General features: G+C 35.1%; 1 protein-coding gene across 5 annotated transcripts in view; it reads right to left on the bottom strand.

The window, feature by feature from the left end:
• Positions 1-24,271, bottom strand: part of TBC1D5 (TBC1 domain family member 5) — a 495,953-nt gene that overhangs the window by 438,211 nt on the left and 33,471 nt on the right. For all 5 annotated transcript variants that reach the window (XM_090408923.1, XM_090408920.1, XM_090408922.1 and 2 more), the window contains exon 4: positions 7,359-7,467. In XM_090408923.1, coding sequence (XP_090265049.1) covers positions 7,359-7,467 — 109 coding nt within the window. The remainder of the gene's footprint in view (positions 1-7,358; positions 7,468-24,271) is intronic.

Raw genomic sequence — 24,271 nt, forward strand, 5'->3', positions numbered from 1 at the left:
TTCTTTTGAATGTGAAATTCAATTTTATCCTGTTCATGACTAAACTGGTGATCACTTCCAATTTCAAATTCTCTGTATACACCTAGTGTACTGCACCAGTGAGAAAACAACGCTATCAACAATAACATAGTCAATGAGATTTTCTTATTCCTTGCTTCTCTCTATGTGAATTTGTCACATTTTTATGTTGGAACATTGTGTTAGAACAACCAGTCCATGTCCTGAGCAGAAATCCACAAGATATTTGCTATTATTATTAGCTTTGCTCTTTTATCCAAATTTTCCAAAAATAATTTTGTATGTCTGACAATCATTTCTGACTCTGCAATTTAGATCTCCAACCAGGACCAACTTTTCCTTTTTGATTGTGTCAGTTGCTTTCTCTAAAGCCTCAAAAAATTCCTCCACTTCTACTTTAGTAGAATTTTATGTGGGACCAGAGGCACAAACAAGTCTCACTGTCCAGTTCTCCATTCTGATATTTGCCCACATCAATCTACTCGATCTTGCCGGCCATTCAAGAAGATTAGTCTTGTATTTAGTGTTGAATACTATAGCTACTCCTCCTTTTCCTTGGTTGTCAGTGCCTGAATATAACATTTTGTATTTATTGCTCAGAAAGATCTCACCAGTTTTTATCGTTTTTGTTTCATTCACCCCTATTATGTCGATCTGGTACTTATCCAATTCCTCAGCTAGCTCCTTTTCTTTGCCACTCAGGCTTCTTATGTCGATCTGGTACTTATCCAATTCCTCAGCTAGCTCCTTTTCTTTGCCACTCAGGCTTCTTATGTCGACAGTACGATATTTGAACTCTGGTGATGTTGAGTTGGGGTGTGTTGCAGGATTTGTTCAAGTAACTGACTTTTCACTGTTCACCCTGGTCCCCTGGAGAAAACAAAGAGTCTTGTTTAACCAGGCGACACCCCCCCCCCGTCTCCCCCTAGCTGTCATGTCATGTTGTACCATCATTTTATATTGTGGTTATGGCAAATAAGAATACAATTTGTTTGGTTGGCTAAATTCCAAATTACCAGCCCATCCTCATTTGTGCAGTATACAGGTAGATACCTAACAAGGTGCACCACGAGAAGGTGGGTGCACCCTGTCACCCGGACATTAAGCCCTGGTCGGTTCTCCATGGTCCTTTAATAGCTATGTGGAGGTCTCCTCTCAGTTATACAGCTGTGACCCTTAAGCATCCCTTTGAAAAATAAAGTATCAATATTTCATAAATTCTAAGATACACATATTTTCACAATTTGATATCTAGGAAACCGGGATGCATCTTACAATTGATGACATATTGCAACTGCTGTTAATAATAAAGTTACCAATCATCAGCACAACTGTTACTGATGCTGAAAATCATATTTTAGAATCAAAGAGGTACAGTACTTGAAAGTAAAATAGTAAACAATCCAGATCTATGCATCCTCAAGATTACAGTGATACTAAAATCAACTTCTACAGCATAGTGACAAATGCAATAAATGAAAGCATTCACGTCATAATAATGGTAATGAGATGTTTAATACCTCTGAAGAAAACTTTTCCAATTGACAAAACAGTAATTGGTCAACAGAGCACTTATTATTGAAATAAATCTCAGAGTGAAAGACGGTTCAGCTTACTCTGAGCAAATCCCTGATAATTTTTTTTTTTTAGGAAGAAATGTGGCTGTGGTGCTCTCTAATAATGCAACAGCCAAAATATTTTATTTTTTATTTTTGACAGTAATCCTAAACACTATAGGTTTTCAACCTATAGTGAAAAAGTATCATCGTGAATGGCAGAAAAAGAAGAAATGCAAGAACACTGAAAGTGACGACTTGCACATTATATACTTTACGTAATAAACATGAGGGAGAGTTGTTCCAAAGGACAGCTATGGAAATGTAATATTTTAAGTAATTCATATTTTATGATATATTATATAACTTTACTTTTTTATGTTGTTACTTTACTGTTGAAACTCTAAGTGTTTCCCCTCTTACTTCGTTATTTCTGTGGTTGCTTGAGCTTGTACAATATACCTATATGCTCTAATCTCTAACTCGCATATAATACTATTATTTGACTTTAGTCCTTTTGTAACTACTTAGTTTTACCCCCCCCCCTTTCAAGGCTGTAGAGTATAGTTTCACATGTGCTAGTATCGTAGACTTAGGAAAAGCCTCTGGCTGGGACCAAATCCTTAATCTACGTTGCTCCTTAAACATTTATTTTTGTTAACGACAGCACCATTAAGGATTGTGTAAAAGAATTTTCTATCTTTCCTTTACATACAAAAGAATATTTTAGCTACGCACGTGGAATAACTCTTAAATCGATTTTATCTCAAGCAACCCCGAATTACTCAGTCGTGGCTGTTAATTTACTTAGGTCACACAGGTTTGATTTGTTTTTATGAGACAGTGCATTGGCTAACAAAGATCAGGCAAGCTATAAACAAAACCAAACATGTTTATTTTAACTAAGAAGACAATTATGTACAAAAGCAAATAGGGCATATTACATGTCTACTTCTCCACACATTCATTAAAACAATTCACTTAAAGCGTTACACAAAGAAATTATTTACACTCATGTTATTAAACACATGGATGGATTTTAGCACACATAACCTTACTCTCATTACAAACAATAAAAGGCAAAATTACACTATACACGTTCCAAACATTATGTAACACAAGCATTATTCAAGTCTACAGTATTCTATTACAAACTGATCTTCGGCTTTCTGACCTCTTCAAACACATTATACCGTTACTTAAACAGAATCAACATCTATCATCAGTGATCAGGCACTATCCAGCAGTTGTTGTCTTGCAAATTCCTTCCTTGTAACTTTAATGCATTTTTTCATCAATGTTAGGAATTTCATCGGCTGCTATAAATCAGCACGCACACGGATCAGTACATTTGTAGATGAATTCCACGGAAGGATATCTTGTAATACTGCCAACGAACTCGCCATGATCTCCAGAAACTACTGCTCACAGAATCACGACCTTTCCATCCTCAAAAAGCGTGCCACAGGAACAAAAAATAAGAGGGAGTCTCTGAACCTCGATCTCCACTTTTTATATCATATCCAAACAAATTCACAGATTTACTGGTAGTGCTCTTATCACCTATGCTTACGATAGGTTTCGGCAGCAAAACTCATAGTCCGGTGACCTTTGAGACTGTTGTTGACCTTCAGTTCACTAGCCTAATCCTGTCTGAGCTTTTTAGTTACAATTGCTTGTGGTTCTACATTCAGTTATTTTAACCTTATATTAGAAAATTATTACATTAGGTTATATACACTCTTAATTATATTTATTTTAATGGCCCATGTAAAATCGATATAGGTGAAAAATATTTCTATTTTCCACCACAAGAGATTTTACAGAAGGAATGAACAAAAAGGAAGTATTCTCCAAATGAACTTCTAAAAATGTTGAGTAGCTGCCGCATGTGTTTTAAGAAATTCAGAGGAATTCTTATTGCCAAGTCTAATGAATGGTAAGCATGGAAATATTATTATTAACATCTGACCTCCATGGAGTCAGAACTCATCATGGGAGGTACACACTATCACACATGAAGCTCATGCCACCGTGCCTTAAACTGATTCAATGTGTCCACATTCACAACACACTCAGGCAATGCATTCCACTCACCAACCACTCTCCATGTAAAGAACCTTTTCCTCACTCCTCTGCTCACATCCTCCTTACACAGTTTCCAGTGATGGCTGCTTGTTCTACCACCCTCTACCATTCTATGAAAAATCTCTTGCATGTTAATCTGAAAACAACTGCTGACTAGCTTATATGTCTCAATCATATCAGCTCCTCCTCCTATTCATGAGACTTTCCAATTTACATTCTTTCAATCTGTCTTCATACTCCACATTCCAAAGACCACTGACTACCTTTGTGAATCTTCTCTGGACTCCTAACCTATCCTTTTCACCATGAAAGCCTGCTGATCAAATCAGTGCACAACAATCCATATAAGACCTGATCATGGTCTTATACAATGGAATCATAACCTCTGCATCATTGCCATTATCCAATGTAACATCTTCACAAGTTGTGCAATATGGCCCATGAATTTCAGTTCCTTGTCCACCATCAACTCCTAGATCTCTCATCTCCTCTACTTTCTTTAAAATTTCCCCACCAAGTGTATACTTCGCATCCCATCATTGCTTACCAAATATTTCAAAACTTTACACTCTGCAACACTGAACTGACAGTCCACTTACCTGCCCATTCATGCAATATATTCAAGTTCACCTGTAAGGCCATAGAATCTATTTAATTCTGCATTGCTCTCCCTAATTTTGCATCATCTGGTACATATCACTAGCTAAACCCATCCTAATATTATTAATATACAAACTGAACAACAATGCTCCCAAAAACTGAACCCTGTGGCACACCACTAGTGACATTTTTCTTTCAGGATATTGCACCCCTTTTACAAACTCATCTAAATGTTGTAAAACAAATGTGAAAGTTGTGAATGTGTTGTGAACTAATGTGTTGTAAAACTAAATGTGAAAGCTGTAAATGACTTGTAAAAGTCATCATTTAGGTTTTCCAGAGGTAAAGAAATGTCATAAGTAAGAGAGATAACTTAATTTCATTAATGCTGAGAAGGTGCTACTTGGAATATATTTATGCCAAAAAAAATCATATATTACAGTTAAACTGAATAAGGAAATATTTTGCCTTTCCAAAGATCCAAATGTTGTCAAAAGTAAAAAAAAATAAATAAATAAGTGTTTTTTTTTTTTGTTTTTTTTTTTTGAGAAATAAGAAAATAAGATAGAAATGAGTTTTGAAAACATTCAAGTAAACAAAAGTTGTCAAAGCTGCATTGCAGAGTGCTTTAAAAATCAGCCATTTAGGACTAAAGAAATATATATTCTAAAGATTTTGGCAAATGTTCATTGGAAAAACTGTAATCTCAACCAAATGGAGAAGGTCACTGTCATATAGAAAGAACAGAGCAGGCTAAGGAATGGGACACTGAGGTACTCCATTGGCTGGAAATGTCTGCATATAAAGATCCATCCATCACTATCACACATAATGAGGAACAAGAGTAAAAGTCCAGCAATATAAATAACTCATCTCATATTTTTTAAATCAAGACTAATCAAAGTTCTTATTTGTGTGAATGAATTATTCATTTCATTTCAACTTAATTTCAATGTATTAAAGTTATACCTGAAATGTGTAGAAAAGCTTATGTTGACTAATTTTGATGGTAATATATCAGAACACAGAAAGATAAGTAAATAATTATTTATTGACTTATTGCTGATATTTCGCTGGTGTTATAACCAGCATCTTCAGAACATAAAACAAAGTTTGTCACAGTACACGAGACTACAACAACATGGTGTAATAACAGGGCTAGTTTGAAAAATTGTAGCAACAACACAAAGACTAAAGTCCTAATTAGGCATCCTCTATGTTAGGGGGAGGGGAAAAAAAAAAAAAAAAAAAAAAAAAAAAAAAAAAAAAACACAGAGAGAAAGTAGGTACTAGTTATGTCTTAAGATAACTGAAGCCAAAGAAAACAAAAGTACTGCACAGAAGCTTTTATGCCGAAACATATGCCGAATCTTAACAAATATGGCTGTATAAATTTGCCTAAGATTTAGGTGACAGTCATCTTAAGACATAACTAGTACCTGCTTTCTGTTTTTTTTTTTTTTTTTTTTTTTAATATAGAGGGCACCTAATTAGGACTTTAGTCTTGTTGTTGCTACAATTTTAAACTAGTCCCATTATTACACCATGCTGTTGAAGTCTCGTGTGCTGTGACAAACTTTGTTTTGTGCTCTGAAGATGCTGGTTATAACACCAGTGAAATATCAGCAATAAGTCAATAAAAAATTATTTACTTATCTTTCTGTGTTCTGATATATTACCATCAAAATTAGTCAACAAAGTCATACCTGTGTTGTACTCATGAGGCAAACACATAATGTGCACTTTAAAGCCTTTATTACAACATAATCCAAAAACTGGGGAAGAGGTAATTAAGACATTCATGAAAGGCAAAACACAAGTTGTGTCATTTGATACTTGACCATGGGTCAGGAAGCAACAAATTCTCTTGTGTGTAACCAGATTGCCATCTGTCAGGCACACAACAAATCATTAGGTATGCTTTTTTACAGAAATCAAAATTATGTTAGAAGGCAAAAACTTTTTGCTTTCTGGTAATATAATTCTCTGATAATTAAGAGAAGCTATAACTGACCTTATTTTATTTTATTTTTTTAATTTCTAAAGATGTAAGTAATTATATTTCAATCTATATTAATCAGATGTGCACGCTTTACAAAAGATCAGATACATGAAGGAAAGAATAGGTATAAATGTAAATAGATCTGTTATAGTAAAAAAAAAAAAAAAAAAAAATCCAATAACTAACAGTTGCAATATTGGTGGTGCAATATACTACACTGGTAGGGAATGAATTATGTGTCATCCTACCAACTAATTACATGTGCATATCTCTATGAAGGCTTTGTTTTAAAACAAAGTTTTCAGAGTTTATTTTGTGAAAATTAAATAATCAGCAATAGTTTTTGTATATATCATCTGTTTATTAACGACTACATGGAGAGACAAATCCACTGAATTATAAAGTATGATCACGTAATTCATCTGAGCACAGCATCAGTAGGTATATATTAATTGTGCTTTTAGCAAGGAAATCAATATATCTAACATTTTGTTGGACTCTACCAGATGCAGTCCTATTTTTATGAAACAGAATTTTTATGCACTAAGATGAATTTTTATTTGTAAATACAGTAAAAAAAAACTGTATGCAGTGATTATTCCCCCCCCCACACACACACACACTGTTACCATCACTAATACTAATACATCTTACTAATACAGTAAGAGAAATTTTTCTAAAAATTTTCAGTTATCTCACACCTATTCTTCCTAAGCATATTCTGAAAAGTAAGCACAGGTATTCAAAATTTAATATTAGTTTTTTCTCTACCTACAACATATCCTCAGTGCCACTATATATGGGATTGAATGATATTCACTGTTTGTAATAATCATTAAAAAACAAGAGACATAAAGAGGGACAACAGTGTTCTTTGTTAATATACTGTTTGTTTTTTCACTTGGATACAATTAATCTTGATTAACGTGTATACTGGAAATTGTGTACAACACAGGCTGATATGTCATCTAAATGTGAAATTTGTTCATTGGTTTTATTTGGGGGCTTTCATTTATAGGTTTTTTTTTTTTTATTTATTTAACTTTATTTTCATTAAAATGTTTGATTTTTAAATACAACTGATCTTCCCTTACCCTCCAGCATATGCTTCGGAATCGACAACTTCTTAGCTGTCCTTTTAATCCAAATGCTTTTAACTTCTCAACATATCTCGGGACTTCAAAGAGACGTTGCCATTCATCACTACAAGAAAAACATGTTTTAGGCACTCACTGAGAGAGAGAGAGAGAGAGAAACAAAACAAAACAAAAAAAGAAAAACAAGCATAATGTTATTTAATAAAATATCATAGTAGTGAACAAAAAATGTTTCATCATCATCATCATCACCATCATAAAATTCCTGATATGTACACCCTAAGGGGTGTACAGGATGTACTACATGAAAAATTTACATCATTACTAACTTCCTATCTACAATTTTCCTCCAAATCAGTCTGTTACTTGTCAAGACTTCAACATTATCAGATCTTATATTTCTATCGTCTAAAGCACTTTATACCGTATCAATCCACCTATATCTTGGTCTTCCTCTGGGTCGATTTCCTGCCAAACTGGCAGAGAACACTTGTTTTGCTGATCTTTCCTTGCCCATTCTGTTTAGGTGACCATACCACCTGAGATTAGCTCTACTAACGCATTCCTGGATGGTAACAATGTCAGGTTCTTTCCTAATATCCTCATTTTTAATACGATATTGTCACTGATGCCATCTGTTCATGCCACTAATCTTTCTCAGGACTCTCATATCTGCGGTCTCTAGCCTTTGGTCAAGTGTTTTACTTCTGACCCAGCTCTCAGATCCATAAGTTAAAACTGGTTTGAACACTGTCTTGTATACAGCTAGTTTAGTGTTCCGACTAATTTCTCTATTATTCCATATGAATTTATTCAATTGACTGCCTTCCATACCAGCTTTGTTGATTCTGTTGTCTATTTCCATATTTAATTTACCATCCTACATAACTGAGAGGAGACCTCAACATAGCCCTTAAAGAAATGCGGAGAACTGACCAGGGCTTCTGATCTAATGTCCAATCCTCACTTTCTCGTGGTGCACCCTGTTGGGTATCTACCTGGACACTGAATGAATGAGGATGGGCTGGCAATTTGGGATTTAGCCGACCAAATTGTATTCTTATTGGCTTAAACCAATATAGAAAATGATGGTACAACATGACAAAATTTCATCCCGGCTGGGGCGTCACCTGGTTAAACCAGGCCCCTGCTGTTTTTGCCAGGGAACCAGGGCAAACAGCGAAAAGTCAGCGACTGGAACAAATCTGAAAACACGCCTCAACTTAACATCACCAGAGTTAAAGATCGGTACTATCAACATAAGAAGCATGAATGGCAAAGAAATGGAGTTAGCTAAAGAATTAGATAAGTACCAGATCAACATAATATGGGCGACTGAAACAAAAAAGGCAAAAACTGGTGAGATCATTCTGAGCAATAAATACAAAATGTTATATTCAGGCAATGACAATCAAGGAAAAGAAGGAGTAGTCATAGTATTCAACACAAAATACGAGGCACATCTTCTTGAATGGCAGGCAGTCTCAAGTAGAGTGATGTGGGCAAATATCAGAATGGGAAATTGGACAATGAGACTTATTTGTGCCTATGGTCCCACAGAAGGTTCTACTAATGTAGAAGTGGAGGAATTTTTTGCTGCCTTAGAAAAGCTACTGACACAATGAAAAATGAAAAGTTGGTCCTTGTTGGGGATCTAAATAGCAGAGTAGGAAGTGATTGTCAGATATACAAAAATGTTTTGGGAAAATTTGGAGAAAAGAGCAAAGCTAATAATAATGGCAAATACCTGTTGGATTTCTGCTCAGGACATGGACTGGTTATTACTAACACCATGTTCCAACATGAAAATGTGCACAAATTCACATGGAGAGAAGAGACAAGGAATAAGAAAAGTCTCATTGACTATGTTATTGATGATAGTGACGTTTTCTCCCTGGTGCAGGACACCAGAGTGTACAGAGGATTTCAAATTGGAAGTGATCACTATTTAGTCTTGAGCAGGATAAAACTGAATTTCATATTGAAAAGAATTACATGTCAGAAAGTTTTAAAAGCGAATAAAAGTTGAGCAGCTCTCACATGGGAACTGTAGACTAAAATACACAAAGATTATTGAAGGAAAAATGAAAGAGTTTGAAAACAGGAACCAAACCTTAAAGATTTAGTGAAAAACTTTGAAGAAAATCCTGATTGATTCAGCTAGAGAGGCATGTGGTGAAGTTGTCTGCAAGGATAGAAAAATTAGAACACCACGGTGGAAACAGGAAGTTAAAGAGGCAGCGAAGGAAAAGAAGAAAGCATATCAAAAGTTCCTAACAAATAAGTCAGCTTGTGCTCTTAGAGAATACAGAGACAAATGTAAGAAAGCTAAACAGTGTGTAAAACTAGCTAAACAAAAGTCATGGGAGGAATTTGGCAAGAACATAGAAAATAAATATCAAGAAGATGGCAAAATAATCTGGATGTTGTTGAAGAAGCTTAGGAATGGAAGAAAGAGTGCTGTAAAAAGGAGTTAGAGATAGTAAAGGTGAAATGAAAATGAGAGAAAAAGATTTTGTTGAAGTATGGAGTAATTACTTTGAAAATTTGCTAAATGAAACAAGCAGTGATGACAGCACAGTGGTAAAAAACACTGACCAGGCATGCAGTCAAGAATACATATCCATACTTGAAGTAGAAAAAGCCATCAAAGGCTGGAAATGTGGAAAGGCAACAGGAGTAGATGATATTCGACCAGAAATGCTCAAGTATGGTGGTATAAAAGTCTTACAGTGGCAGCACTGCATAGTTCAGAAAGCCTGGACAGAGGAATGAATTCCCAATGATTGGAGTAGAGCTCTCATAGTAACTATATATAAAAAAAGGGAAATAAAACTGAATGCAAGAATTTCAGAGGTATATCCCTATTCAGTGTTCCTGGTAAGATATATGCAAGTAGAGATGAAAAACAGTTGAGAAGAATTGTGGAAGAAAAGCTTAGTGAAGAACAAGGTGAATTCAGGTCAAATAGAAGCTGTCAGGATCAGATCTTCACTTTACAACAAATAGTGGAGAAGTCACGGGAATATAACAAAGATCTCTTTTTAAGTTTTGTCGATTTGGAAAAGGCATATCACAAGGTGCTGAGAGATGCTATTCAATACGCTGCAGTTCTATGGTGTCAATGGGGCATTATATCAACCAATACTTAGTCTTTATTTGAGTTGTAAGTCAGCAGTTAGAATTGAAGGAAGTACAGGAAGATGGTTTAATGTTAAATCTGGTGTGAGACAAGGATATACATTATCCACTCTGTTATTCATTATCTATATGGATCACATTATGAAGGAAAGGGGTATTAAACACGATATCATAATTGGAGATGTTAATGTCAGCTCTTTGCTTTATGCGGATGATGTTATACTTCTAAATAAATCTGATACACGTCTGCAAGATTCTCTAACCAAATTGAATAACTGTTGTAATAGATATGGTATGAAGGTCAGCAATAAAAAGACCAAGACAATGAAAATAGGCAGAATCATTGAAAATGTCAACTGTGTTGTGAATGGAAAACCTGTGGAACAAGTAAAACATTTCAGCTACTTAGAATGATTTTTAGCGAAGATGGTAAATTAAATATAGAAATAGACAACAGAATTAGCAAGACTGGTCTGGTAGAAAGTCAACTGAATAAATTCATATGGAATAAGAGAGAAATTAGTCGGAACACTAAATTAGCTGTATACAAGACAATGTTCAAACCAGTTTTAACTTATGGATCTGAGAGCTGGGTCAGAAGTAAAACACTTGACCAAAGACTAGAGATGCAGATATGAGAGTCCTGAGAAAGATTAGAGGCGTGAACAGATGGCAACAATGGCAATATCATATTAAAAACAAGAATATTAGGAAAGAACTTGACATTGTCAGCATCCAGGAATGCGTTAGCAGAGCTAATCTCAGGTGGTATGGTCACTTAAACAGAATGGGCAAGGAAAGATTAGCAAAACAAGTGTTCTCTGCCAAGTTGGCAGGAAAACGACCCAGAGGAAGACCAAGATATAGGTAGATTGATATGGTAAAAAGCGCTTTAGACGATAGAAATGTAAGATCTGGTAATGTTGGAGTCTTGACAAGTAACCAACTGATTTGGAGGAAAATTGTAGATAGGAAGTTAGTAATGATATAAATTTTTCATGTAGTACTATCATATCGTGTACACCCCCTTGAGGGTACATGGCAGGAATTTGATGATGATGATTTACAATCTTCAGTAAAAATCGTGCCTAAGTAGCTGAAATGTTTTACTTGTTCCACAGGTTCCCCGTTCACAACACAGTTGACATTTTCAATGATTCTGCCTATTTTCATTGTCTTTGTCTTTTTATTGCTGACCTTCATACCATATCTATTACAACAGCTATTCAATTTAGTCAGAGAATCTTGCAGACTTGTAGCAGATTTATTTAGAAGTATAACATCATCTGCATAAAGCAAAGAGCTGACATTAACATCTCCAATTCTGATATCATGTTTAATACCACTTTCCTTCATAATGTGATCCAAAAGATAATGAATAACAGAGGGTTAATGTACATCCTTGTCTCACTCCAGATTTAACATTAAACCATCTTCTTCTACTTCCTTCAATTCTAACTGCTGACTTACAACTCAAATAAAGACTAAGTATTGCTTGATATAATGCCCCATTGACACCATATAACTGAAGCGAACTCAATAGCTTCTCTCTTGGCACCTTGTCATATGCCTTTTCCAGGTCAACAAAACTTAAATACAAATCTTTGTTATATTCCCATGCTTTCTATACTATTTGTCGTAAAGTGAAGATTTTGGCCTGAATCCAGCTTGTTCTTCATCAAGCTTTTCTTCCACAATTCTTCTCAAGTATACTTACAGGTCTTGCCAGGAACACTCAGTAGGGAAATACATCTGTAATTCTCACATTCAGGTTCATTTCCCTTTTTTTTTTATATATGAGTACTAGTAATTAGAGCTCTACTCCAATCATCGGGAATTCGTCCCACTGTCCAGGCTTTCTGAACCATGCAGTGCAGCCACTGTAAGACTTTATACCACCATACTTCAGCATATCTGGTCGAATATCATCTACTCCTGTTGCCTTTTGACATTTCAAGCCTTTGATGGCTTTTTCTACTTCAAGTATGGATATGTATTCCTGACTGCATGCATGGTCAGTGTTTTTTACTACTGTGCTATCATCACTGTTTGTTTCTTTTAGCAGTTTTTCAAAGTAATTACTCCATACTTCAAGGATATCTTTTTCTCCTGTTTTCATGTCACCTATCATCTCTAACTCCTTTTACAGCACTCTTTTCTCCATTTCTAAGCTTCTTCAAGAAGCTGCAGAATATCTTACCACTTTCTTGATATTTATTTTCTATGTTCTTGACAAAATCCTCCCATGACTTTTGTTTAGCTAGTTTTACAGTGTTTCGCTTTCTTAGATTTGTCTCTGTATTTTGCTCTTCTCTAAGAGCTTTTGCTTCAGCTCTTGCTCTTCTCTAAGAGCAAAAGCTGACTTATTTGACAGTAACTTTTGATATCCTTTCTTCTTTTTCCTTCACTGCCTCTTTAACTGCCTGTGTTCACCATGGAGTTCTGATTTTCTATCCTTGCAGACAACCTCGCCACATGCCTCTCTGGCTGAATCAATCAGGGTTTTCTTCAAGACTTGCCACTGAATCTCCAAGGTTTGGTACCTGTTCTCAAACGCTTTCATTTTTCCTTCAATAATCTTTGTGTATTTTAGTCTACAGTTCCCACGTGAGAGCTGCTCAACTTTTATTCGCTTTAAAACCTCTTCTTACATGTTATTCTTTTCAATATGAAATTCAATTTCATCCTGCTCAAGTCTAAATAGTAATCGTTTCCAATTTCAAATCATCTGTACCCTCTGGTGTCCTGCACCAGGGAGAAAACATCACTATCAACAATAACATAGTCAATGAGATTTTTCTTATTCCTTGCCTCTTCTCTCCATGTGAATTTGTGCACATTTTTATGTTGGAACATGGTGTTAGTAATAACACCATATGGACTGGTTATTACTAACATGGTGTTACTAATAACCAGTCCATGTCCTGAGCAGAAATCCAACAGGTATTTGCCATTATTATTAGCTTTGCTCTTTTCTCCAAATTTTCCCAAAACATTTTTGCATATCTGACAATCACTTCCTACTCTGCTATTTATTTCCCCAACAAGGACCAACTTTTCCTTTTTCATTGTGTCAGTAGCTTTTTCTAAGGCATCAAAAAACTTCTCCACTTCTACATTAGTAGAACCTTCTGTGGGACCATAGACACAAATAAGTCTCATTGTCCAATTTCCCATTCTGATATTTGCCCAAATCACTCTACTTGAGACTGCCTGCCATTCAAGAAGATGTGCCTCGTATTTTGTGTTGAATACTATGACTACTTCTTTTCCTTGATTGTCATTTCCTGAATATAACATTTTGTATTTATTGCTCAGAAAGATCTCACCAGTTTTTGTCTTTTTTGTTTCAGTCACCCCTATTATGTTGATCTGGTACTTATCTAATTCTTTAGCTAACTCCATTTCTTTGCCATTCATGCTTCTTATGTTGATAGTACCGATCTTTAACTCTGGCGATGTTGAGTTGGGGTGTGCTTTCAGATTTGTTCCAGTAGCTGACTTTTTGCTGTTCGTGCTGGTTCCCTGGCGAAAACAACAGGGGCCTTGTTTAACCAGGTGACGCCCGAGCCGGCATGAAATTTTGTCATGTTGTACCATCATTTTCTATATTGGTTTAGGCCAATAAGAATACAATTTGGTCAGCTAAATCCCAAATTGCCAGCCCATCCTCGTTCATTCAGTATCCAGGTAGATACCAAACACGGTGCACCACAAGAAGGTGAGGATTGGACATTAGATCAGAAGCCCTGGTCAGTTCTCCACATTCCTTTAAAGGCTATGTGGAGGTCTTCTCTCAGTTATACAGCTTTGACCCTTAAACACCCCAAAAAATGTTTCATTAAAAATAAAATCTGCTGTTAATTACATCATGAAGTCTCAATATAGGACCAAAAGGAACAGTTTATTACAATAGCAGGATTTTTATAGTGAATATTATTTAATATAGTATTGTTATGTGATTATGGATTTTCTTGGTAATTTATTACTGGGAAGTTGGCCATAAAATGCAATAAAAATTATTTCAAATTAATACTAAAAGTATTCTTATTCTATATTAGAATTTTTCAATTATTTGTTTCTGTATCTATCTCTGTATGCGACTGGCTAACTCACCTTTAGTCAAAAGAGACCAAATAATGTTTCCTCATGCCACATACAGGAATCAAACCCAGGTCTTTCTGATCAAAGAGCTTCATCTATATTGACTGAGCTATGGATTCTCACTTAAATATATATATATATATATATATTTTTTTTTATTATTATTCCAAAGTTATCTATATATTTTTGTATAAAAGTTTAATTACTGTTTTGAATATACTTTTAAATTCCCACTGCACATTTTGACCAGCTACTGGTTAAGAAAGCTGGTTGGGAATGTACGATTTACTCTTACTTTATTATATGGTGAAACATGTGGAGTATTCATAAATTAAACATACATACGTTACCACAGTACTTAAATTATTAATGAGTAAATATTTCGTCTTAAGTCTCTTAGGACATCGCCAGTACAGAAATTTCAAACACTAGGAATAACATACAGTTAGGCCGCATGCTTAAAAAAGGAATCCCACATGCAATAGTGTGATATAGAATTAAATTAAAATATATCTGATAAAAAATAAATTAGATTAATTAAAATAAAATAACATACATAGATTTATTTTATGCAATTAAGATGACAACTTCCCAAACTTTAGGGATAATAAGAACGTCATTCGGATTTAAACTGGGTCTGTGACGTAGAGCTTCAGCACTTTCTTTATATAAACACTCATGTTTATATAAAGATCTATAGATAGATAGATCCTTATATAAACTTAAATTATATATATAGATAGATATCTATAAATAGATCCTGATATAAACATAAGCATTTAATTAGATTAATTAAAAACATGAGATTTTAATTTGATTAAATTAAAATAAAATTTTAATTTAATCTAATTTATTTTGTTATCAGATATATTTTAATTTAATTCTATATCACATATAGTGGGATTCCATTGTAAGCATGCAAACGAACTGTATGTTACTCCTAGTATTGTTTGAAAATTTGAAATTACTGTACAATTATTGTACTGTAAAATAAGAGAACTTAATTTGGAAACTCATCTTTTGTTTACAGATTACGAAAAAGCATTTGACAAAGTAAAAAGATATATACTGTTTGATATATTACAAAGAATAAATATACCTAATATTTTATACATGCAATATTGAATGTATATATAAAGATAATGAAATAAAAATAAATGAAAAGTTGTCTGAAAAACAATCTATAAACCAAGGAGTAAGACAGGGATGCTCTCTGTCTCAAACACTTTTCAATATTTATATTAATGAAATATTAATACTTGTGTAGAGGCTTAAGTGCTGTGAGGACATTATGTTGGAAGTTTAATGGATTTTTTTTTACAACACTCAAAAAGAATTAAAATAGAATTTAATACTTCCTATATTTCGTCCTAGTCACTAGGACATCTACGGGGATTACAAAAACAATTAATGTAACATGCACACAAAAACTTACAATACTAAGCCCAACCATGTGGGTGACACTAAAGTCCTATCTAGGTGGAGCGCCCTCTAAGGGCGGTAGTAGGTGGCCTGGAATGTAAGGTGGGACCTCTGGTGATGAGTGTTTCCCAAATCTTAGGAAGCTTAATGCAACCGTATTTATTGAGATTTGGTTGGTTTCTGAGATCTGCTGCTGCTTCTAAGAAAAGTCTCTCTTTCTTGAATTTGCTGTGGTGGAGCATGGTGGTTTTCTTCCATGATACTCTGTGGGTGGTGTCCAACACATGGTCAGCCAAGCCTGAATGGCCGTAGTTGTGTTTAACGATGTACGTCTTGTGTTCCTCCAGGCGGATGGATGCTGATCTGCCTGTCTGTCCAAAGTACGCAAGCTTACAGGAACAGGGTACTTTGTAAACTCCAGGCAGAGAGAGAGAGGAGGGAGCTGATCTTTCGTAGAATGGATAAGGGTAGCAAGTTTGCGGTAGGACTTATATACTGTGTGTAGGTTATACTTTTTTAGTATCTTGGCTATTTTTTCCGAAGTACCATGGATGTAGGGTATGGTGATGGCATTTTTAAAATCTTGTTGACGAGAGGGATGGGGAATGGGGGAGGAATTGATTATTTTTTTGATACTGTGTTCGCTGTAGCCATTGGAGAGGAAAGTTCTGTCTATGTGGTTAAGCTCAGTAGTGAGGGCGGTTCAACTGGAACAAAGATTGTGGGCTCTCTTGGTAAGAGTTTTAATGATGCCATATTGTTGCGAGGGGTGGTGGTGGGAGAGTTTGTGAATGTATCTGCCTGTGTGTGTGTGGGTTAAACTCTCCCACCACCGCCCCTCGCAACAATATGGCATCATTAAAACTCTTACCAAGAGAGCCCACAATCTTTGTTCCATTGGAACCGCCCTCACTACTGAGCTTAACCACATACACAGAACTTTCCTCTCCAATGGCTATAGCGAACACAGTATCAAAAAAATAATCGATTCCTCCCCCATTCCCCATCCCTCTCGTCAACAAGATTTTAAAATTGCCATCACCATACCCTACATCCGTGGTACTTCGGAAAAAATAACCAAGATACTAAAAAAGTATAACCTACACACAGCATATAAGCCCACCGCAAACTTGCTACCCTTATCCGTTCTACGAAAGATCAGCTCCCTCCTCTCTCTCTGCCTGGAGTTTACAAAGTACCCTGTTCCTGTAAGCTTGCGTACTTTGGACAGACAGGCAGATCAGCATCCATCTGCCTGGAGGAACACAAGTCATACATCGTTAAACACAACTACGGCCATTCAGGCTTGGCTGACCATGTTTTGGACACCACCCACAGAGTATCATGGAAGAAAACCACCATGCTCCACCACAGCAAATTCAAGAAAGAGAGACTTTTCTTAGAAGCAGCAGCAGCAGCTCTCAGAAACCAACCAAATCTTAACAAATACGATTGCATTACGCTTCCGAAGATTTGGGAAACACTCATCACCAGAGGTCCCACCTTACATTCCAGGCCACCTACTACCACCCTTAGAGGGTGCTCCACCTAGATAGGACTTTAGTGTCACCCACATGGTTGGGCTTAGTATTGTAAGTTTTTGTGTGCATGTTACATTAATTGTTTTTGTAATCCCCGTAGATGTCCTAGTGACTAGGACAAAATATAGGAAGTATTAAATTCTATTTTAATTCTTTTTGAGTGTTGTAAAAAATCCATTAAACCTCCAACATAATGAAATATTAATACAGTGGAACACCTTAAACAATCAAGGTATAGAAATTTCCTGAAATAACAAAATAAATATGCTATTATTTGCAGATGATCAGGTAATAACATCAGATAAGTAAGACAATTTACAAAGAGCAATATATAATTTAGACATTATAGTAGAACAGTTTGGAATGAAAATTTCCATAGATAAAACTAAAACAATGGCAATTTGTGGACAAACTCCAGTTCAGTTAGAAGCAAAATAGTTATTAAAATAGTTATAAAATAATAGAACAGATAATACTTTCAGTTATCTTGGATGTGAAATATCATATGAAGGAGAAAAAGACAAAATTAAAAACTTCAAAATTTTTACAGATTATGGGCCTGATAAACAGAACACTCAACCCAAATATAGTACAAAAAGAAACACGCTTGAAAATATATAACACTTCAGCAGTGCCCACATCATTATATGGCAGTGAAATTTGGACAATAAACAAACAAGATAAACAAAGAATAAAAACAAGTGAAATGAGATTTATGAGAAGAACTGCAAAATACATATTATTAGATAAAAAAGGAATGAAGACATTTTAAAAGAACTACAAACAAGATCAATAGAAGAAAAACTAAAAAACTATAAACAAAAATGGATTGAACATGTAAACCGAATGGCCAACACCCGATATCCTAAACAAATACTAAAATATAAGAAAATTGGAAAGAGAAGGCATAATTGACATCAAAAAAGGATATTGGATGGAATGAGACCGGAACAGACCAACATGATCTATACCCGTAATTAGTGCTACGATCACTCTAACATTTTTCTAAAAGAAAGAACTAACTCCCAGAGACAGAGAATATGGAATTTATTATTATGAACATCTGACTTCCATGAAGTCAAAGACCTCATCATGGGAGGTCTGTACACTATCATGCAAAAAGATTATTGAACTATGCCTTAAACCCATTCACAAATTCTGCGCTCACGACACTTTCATGCAGTGCATCCCACTCCCAAATCACTCTCTACACAAAGAACCTGCTTCTCACAACCCTGCTTGCACCTTATTATACAGCTTCCAAGAATGGCCACCTTGCCTCCCTCTAATCTATGAAATATCTCCTCCATGTCAATCTGGAAACAACACCTCACAAACTTATGTCTCAATCACATTGCCTCTCCTCCAACTTTCTTTATACAGTAAGTCCTGCATGAGAAACATAAGAAATATAAATATGAGCTGTATTTCTTATATTCTTTGCAATAAACTACCACAGATCTTTCTAAATGGTGAAAATCAGACAAACCTCAGATGAAAGATTTCTGATAAATACCAGAGTGCAGTGGAAGTATCTTATCCTTTCTGAATATAAAAATGATGCAAGGTGATAAGATGAAATAGAACTTGAAAATTAAGAGTTTTAAGCATCTTGGCTACACACAAAAATTCTTTGAATTATTTTTTTGTGACATCCACCTATGAAAAGTAATAAACCTATAGTATCATGTTGAAGGTTTAATGGTGTATTGACAGCACTAGGAAAGGATTAAAAACCAATTTTAATGCTTCCAATTGATTATAACTATGAATTTCCATTTCTTAAGGAGAAGAAGGTACCCGTTTCCCTAAACCTCTTTAAAATTGCATTAACAGTACTGAAACCAACACTCATTAACAGTACCGAAAAACCACACTCATTCACAATTTGTCTATGAATCATGAATGTGTGCTGAAAAAGGTACATATTTTTGAACACTTTCTTGGATGTATCCATTTTAGCAACACAAAATGAATAAAACACCATGATTATCAACTTGTTTACACTATTAAAAACACACAACACTATCAATAAATATTGTAGAGACAGTTAATGCAGCACTCAACCAAAATAGTGAACTAAAACCAACACTGAAAATAGTAAACCAAAATTATTGTGAAATCAAACAAAAACCAAAAACTTAATGAAAATTTGGCTTGTTCAAATAAATTTGTTTCGCTACTATAAATACCTTATATGTTAATGGTTTCCAGGTGAGGTACAATAGATATTGTGTTCATAAAGTGGGTCTCTAACGATGAGTCTAAGGATTCCATTGAGGTGCCCATGCAATAATGATAATAATAATAATCTATTTTATCTAAATATCATTATCGGGATACACCTGGATGCAAAAAGGTAAGTTGAAGGAAATGATTGTCTTGGTTAGTACCAATGATTTGAGAGGTAAGAAGTATACTATGAGGGAGGATGTAAAGGAGTTCTTAGTAGAGGCAAAACTGAAGAACGAGGTGAAGATTGTAAGTCTCCTACCAAGCTATGATAGAGGCTAACTAAGGAGGAGGGCATTGATGGCCAATGAGTCTATACATAGATTGTGTAAAAGAAATGATATAGAATTTACAGATCTGTGGTCTCTGTTTGACAGAAAGAAGGATTTGTATAATGCGGATGGACTGCAACTGAATGGTTTTGGTGTTATGTGTCTGGGGAGATCTTTGTTCATTGACTATGCTAACATGCAAATTCAGGGAAACTTAAGCAATTATGGCAGAAGTAAGTAAGTTTGTGTGAAGGCACACATGAAGCGAGTGCGAGAATGACCAAGTGAGGATTTCAAGTCTCTCAAGCAAAAAATTGAATAGGTTAGTCAATTCAGAAAGTAAACGTGGATAGGGGAATAAAGGGATGTTGCCGTTTTTATATACTAATGCCAGAAGTATCAGGACCAAGAGAGACGAGTTTATGTCATTGATTAGTGCAGTGGTGAATTCTCCATGCTTGCTATGCAAGCTCATTAATTGAGAAAGAAGTAATATTTATTTGTTAATAAATGCATGCATTTATAAGCATTCCATTCAGGCTTTTATTTTTTTAGACAGAAGATGTTTTAAGCTTGCGTGGCAATAATTGAGCTTTGTGTTGTGTATCAATGCCGATGCTAGTCAAGCTACCTTGGCTTGCTCGGTTGTGGGAGCATCCAGGTCCTCGTTTCAGCACTGTGATTTCATGAACACGCATAGCCATTTCTGTTCCCTCCACATCATCTCACCCTGTTGCTTAAACACAGGCCATACGCAGTCCAAGTAGCTTTAGCCAGTGAGCTTCAGCCAGCCTTTACAAGTGTGTGTGTGTGTGTGTGTTGCTTGGGAAAATTAAGTTACAACCACCTTTTTATGACGATGTTATTGACCAGTTCATAAAGAAGAACTGTAGGATAGAATTTGTATTCAAGTAGCTAAATTGAAAAAAATAGAATATCATTTGTAAAATAAATGTTGTATTTGTATGATTAAATGTACATAAATTTCTAAATACAAGTAACCCTCGTATAACGCAATATTCATACAATGCGGTCTAAAATTGTAGTAACCCTTGTTGAACACAGTTTCAATAAAAACACGGTCTACAAATTGTAGTAACCTTTTATCTTTTCATGTTTTTTTCACCGTGCGACTTAAAAATAAAATTTTATCTTTGTTAAATTTGTGTCTGCATGTATCCCGCATGTAATTATAAGTAGTGAATTTATATTAGGGGAAATACCCTTTAGCACGCATGTACCTCAATTGTTTACTGTATAAACCATTTATTGAAAATTGTCCTCGTTTCTTCCAAGAAAGTGCATTAAATATCATAAGTGTGTTCATCTCAAGCTGAGCATTTTATTTTCTGGTGAGTTACATATAATATGTAATGCTTGCTTTTTTGTGTAAAAAATTATTTTTATAGTAATAGCCACAAACTGCAAAGAAAGGGAAAAACCAACACTGAAAACAAAATTAATTTCTCTCGAAGAAAAATATTCAAAATCTTGGATCGGTTGAAAAATGGAGAAAAACCAGGAGTTTTTGAAGGGACATTGAATTTAAATGAATCAACAGTTCGAACAATCAAACAAAATGAACATAAAATCCGAGAAAGTGTTTATTGCTGGGTCAATGATAAGTGCAAAGCGAGCATGTTTGCTTGTGTACGCGATATTCTAATGGAAAAATGGAGAAATCTAATGATTTCGATAGAAGATTGCATCTCAAAAGAAAATTCCTATGGATGGAAATCTTATTAAACAAAAAACTCTCAAAGTTTGTAAACATTTATAGTGCAGACCAGGTGTTTAATGCAGATGAATCTGGATTATATTGAAAAAAAGTGCAAAAATGCACCTATATTTCGAAAAATGAAAGATCAGCTCCTGGATTCAAAGTTTCCGAAGGATTTACTCTACTGTTTTGTAGTAATGCATCAGGTGATTACATGACAAAACCAGTGTTTTTTAACCAATCCTCAAATCCTCGTGCTATGAAAGATTAAAATATGCACTATTTTATTTTGCCTAAAACATTTATGCTTTATGTGCAATGAAGTTTAAGTACAATTTGTAATTTTTATACTATGCATTTGTTTCATAGTTTATGTTTTCTTAACTTACATGAATCACCCGAATTAAATAAAAATATATTTTTTGTTGGATATATCATTGTTGTTTATATAATTTCAAAAACGATTTCGGAACACCCTACTTTTTCTATGTGATCTGAGACTCGCATAATGCGATTATATAACGCGGCATTTCTGCGGAACCTAACGTCTGCGTTATACAAGGGTTACCTGTACGTAGTTTTATATGGTCAGTAATTCATTATTCCGCTAATCAGACTTCAATCACAGCTCTCATTCCCTGAATGATAATAAGAGCAAGCGTGAATTTCAAGACCACCATTCACCCCTGGATTAGTGCAACCAAGCTAAAAGTTATAAGCATTAGTGAGACTTGGCTAACAGCAGATGATGTAGTTACAGGGATTGAATGTGACAGGTTTAGTATTTTCAGAGAAAATAGAAAATATAGGATGGGGAAAGGAGTCCTGTTGATAACAGCAGGTGAATTGTAACCAAAACGAATAAGAGACAGGCAGGATGGTGGCTGTTCATTTGAAGCAATCTGGTGTGAGATTAAGATCAGTAAGACAAAATATACAATTGGGTGTTGCTGTAGGCCTGGCAATTCCACAGATGATCTAGAACACATGCATCACCAAATTAGTACAACAAGTACAGGTTGATGATTGTTATGGGGGACTTCAACAATGGAGATAGAGACTGGAAGGAAGAAAGATCACATGGCAGAAAGGCAATGGAATTTATACACCTGCTGAGAGATAATTACTTAAGGCAACGTGTGATGGAGGGGGGACTAGCAGGTGAGAGAGTATTGGACCTGGTCATAGGACCAGAAGAGCTATCTATAACCAAACATTACCTCTGATTGGTGAACGTGACCATGCAGTCTTGACTTTGGAAATTGTAAATATTCCCAAGAAGGAATATTCCATCAAGAAGGGATATTTGTGGAACTCCAAGGCAGGTAATTATGACATGCTTAGAAAGAAGCTTAAATCTGTATCATGGCATAAAACACTGCAGGGTAAGGATGTTAGTAGTGCATGGATTATTTAGAAGAAACAGTATTAAAATGTATACCTCAGGTAAGGAGGGTTAATTGGGTAGGAGTTAGATGGATGAATAATATCATTAAGCATGAGCTGGAGAAGAAGAAAATGCTGTGAAAGTTATATAAAGAGAAAGGTGACTAGCAAACTAATGAACAGGACAAGGCTCAGGCAAGAAAGGTGACCAACATGGCAAGGAAGGCAAAATCAGATTACGAGAAGAATTTAGCTGAGCAGGCCAAAGGAAATTTCAAAAGAGTTCTTTCATTATGTCACAAGTAAGAAGAAGAAGAATGACTATGGAAGATTTACCTTAATGGGTGATGATGGTCACGAGGAGACGGAAGCGGATAAAATACTGAGTGACCACTTTGCAAGCATATATCTTCCTATGTGACAGACACTAATGTGGGAACAGAAGTGGATGAAATGGAGGTCCTTACAATATTGTGGAATCTCAATGTAAATACAGCTGTGGGATTAGATGGGATATCAGCTAGGGTTCTGTGAGAATGTGCAAGAGAACTGTCAATGCCTTTGATTAAGCTTTTTAATTTAAGTCTCAGCACTCGCAGAGTTCCAAGGGAGTGAAAGAGGCAAAATTATTCCTTTGCATAAGGGAGATCCTTACGATATTGCAGAATCTCAATGTAAATACAGCATATACAGCTTTGCTAGTGTATAATTTGCTACACTAGCAAATTATAGACAAATCAGTATCACAGGTGTGGTGGTAAAAACATTAGAAAAATTGGTGAGAAAGAGAATTCAAGAATGGGTAGATAAAAATATGATGCTGTATGAGGGTCAACATGGCTTTACAAAGCCATGTTGACCCTTATAGTTGACAGTCTTGCCTTAGTAATTTACTAACTTTTTTTTTATAATAGAGCAGTGGCAGCCAGTGAAAATTTTAACTGGGAGGTGCTGCATATACAAAATTAAAAAAAAAAATTCTTTTTTTCCTAATCAGTAACCAATTTATTAATAAATAAATTTACATATTAAAAAATTGCTTTATTAAAAATATTTCACCCTCACCACGAACAAACACCAATAATAAAAGTT

The sequence above is a fragment of the Typopeltis vanoorti genome, chromosome 19 (genome assembly GCF_054136105.1).
Source record: "Typopeltis vanoorti isolate ZY-2024b chromosome 19, IOZ_Tvanoo_1.0, whole genome shotgun sequence".
Classification (NCBI taxonomy): Eukaryota; Metazoa; Arthropoda; class Arachnida; order Uropygi; family Thelyphonidae; genus Typopeltis; species Typopeltis vanoorti.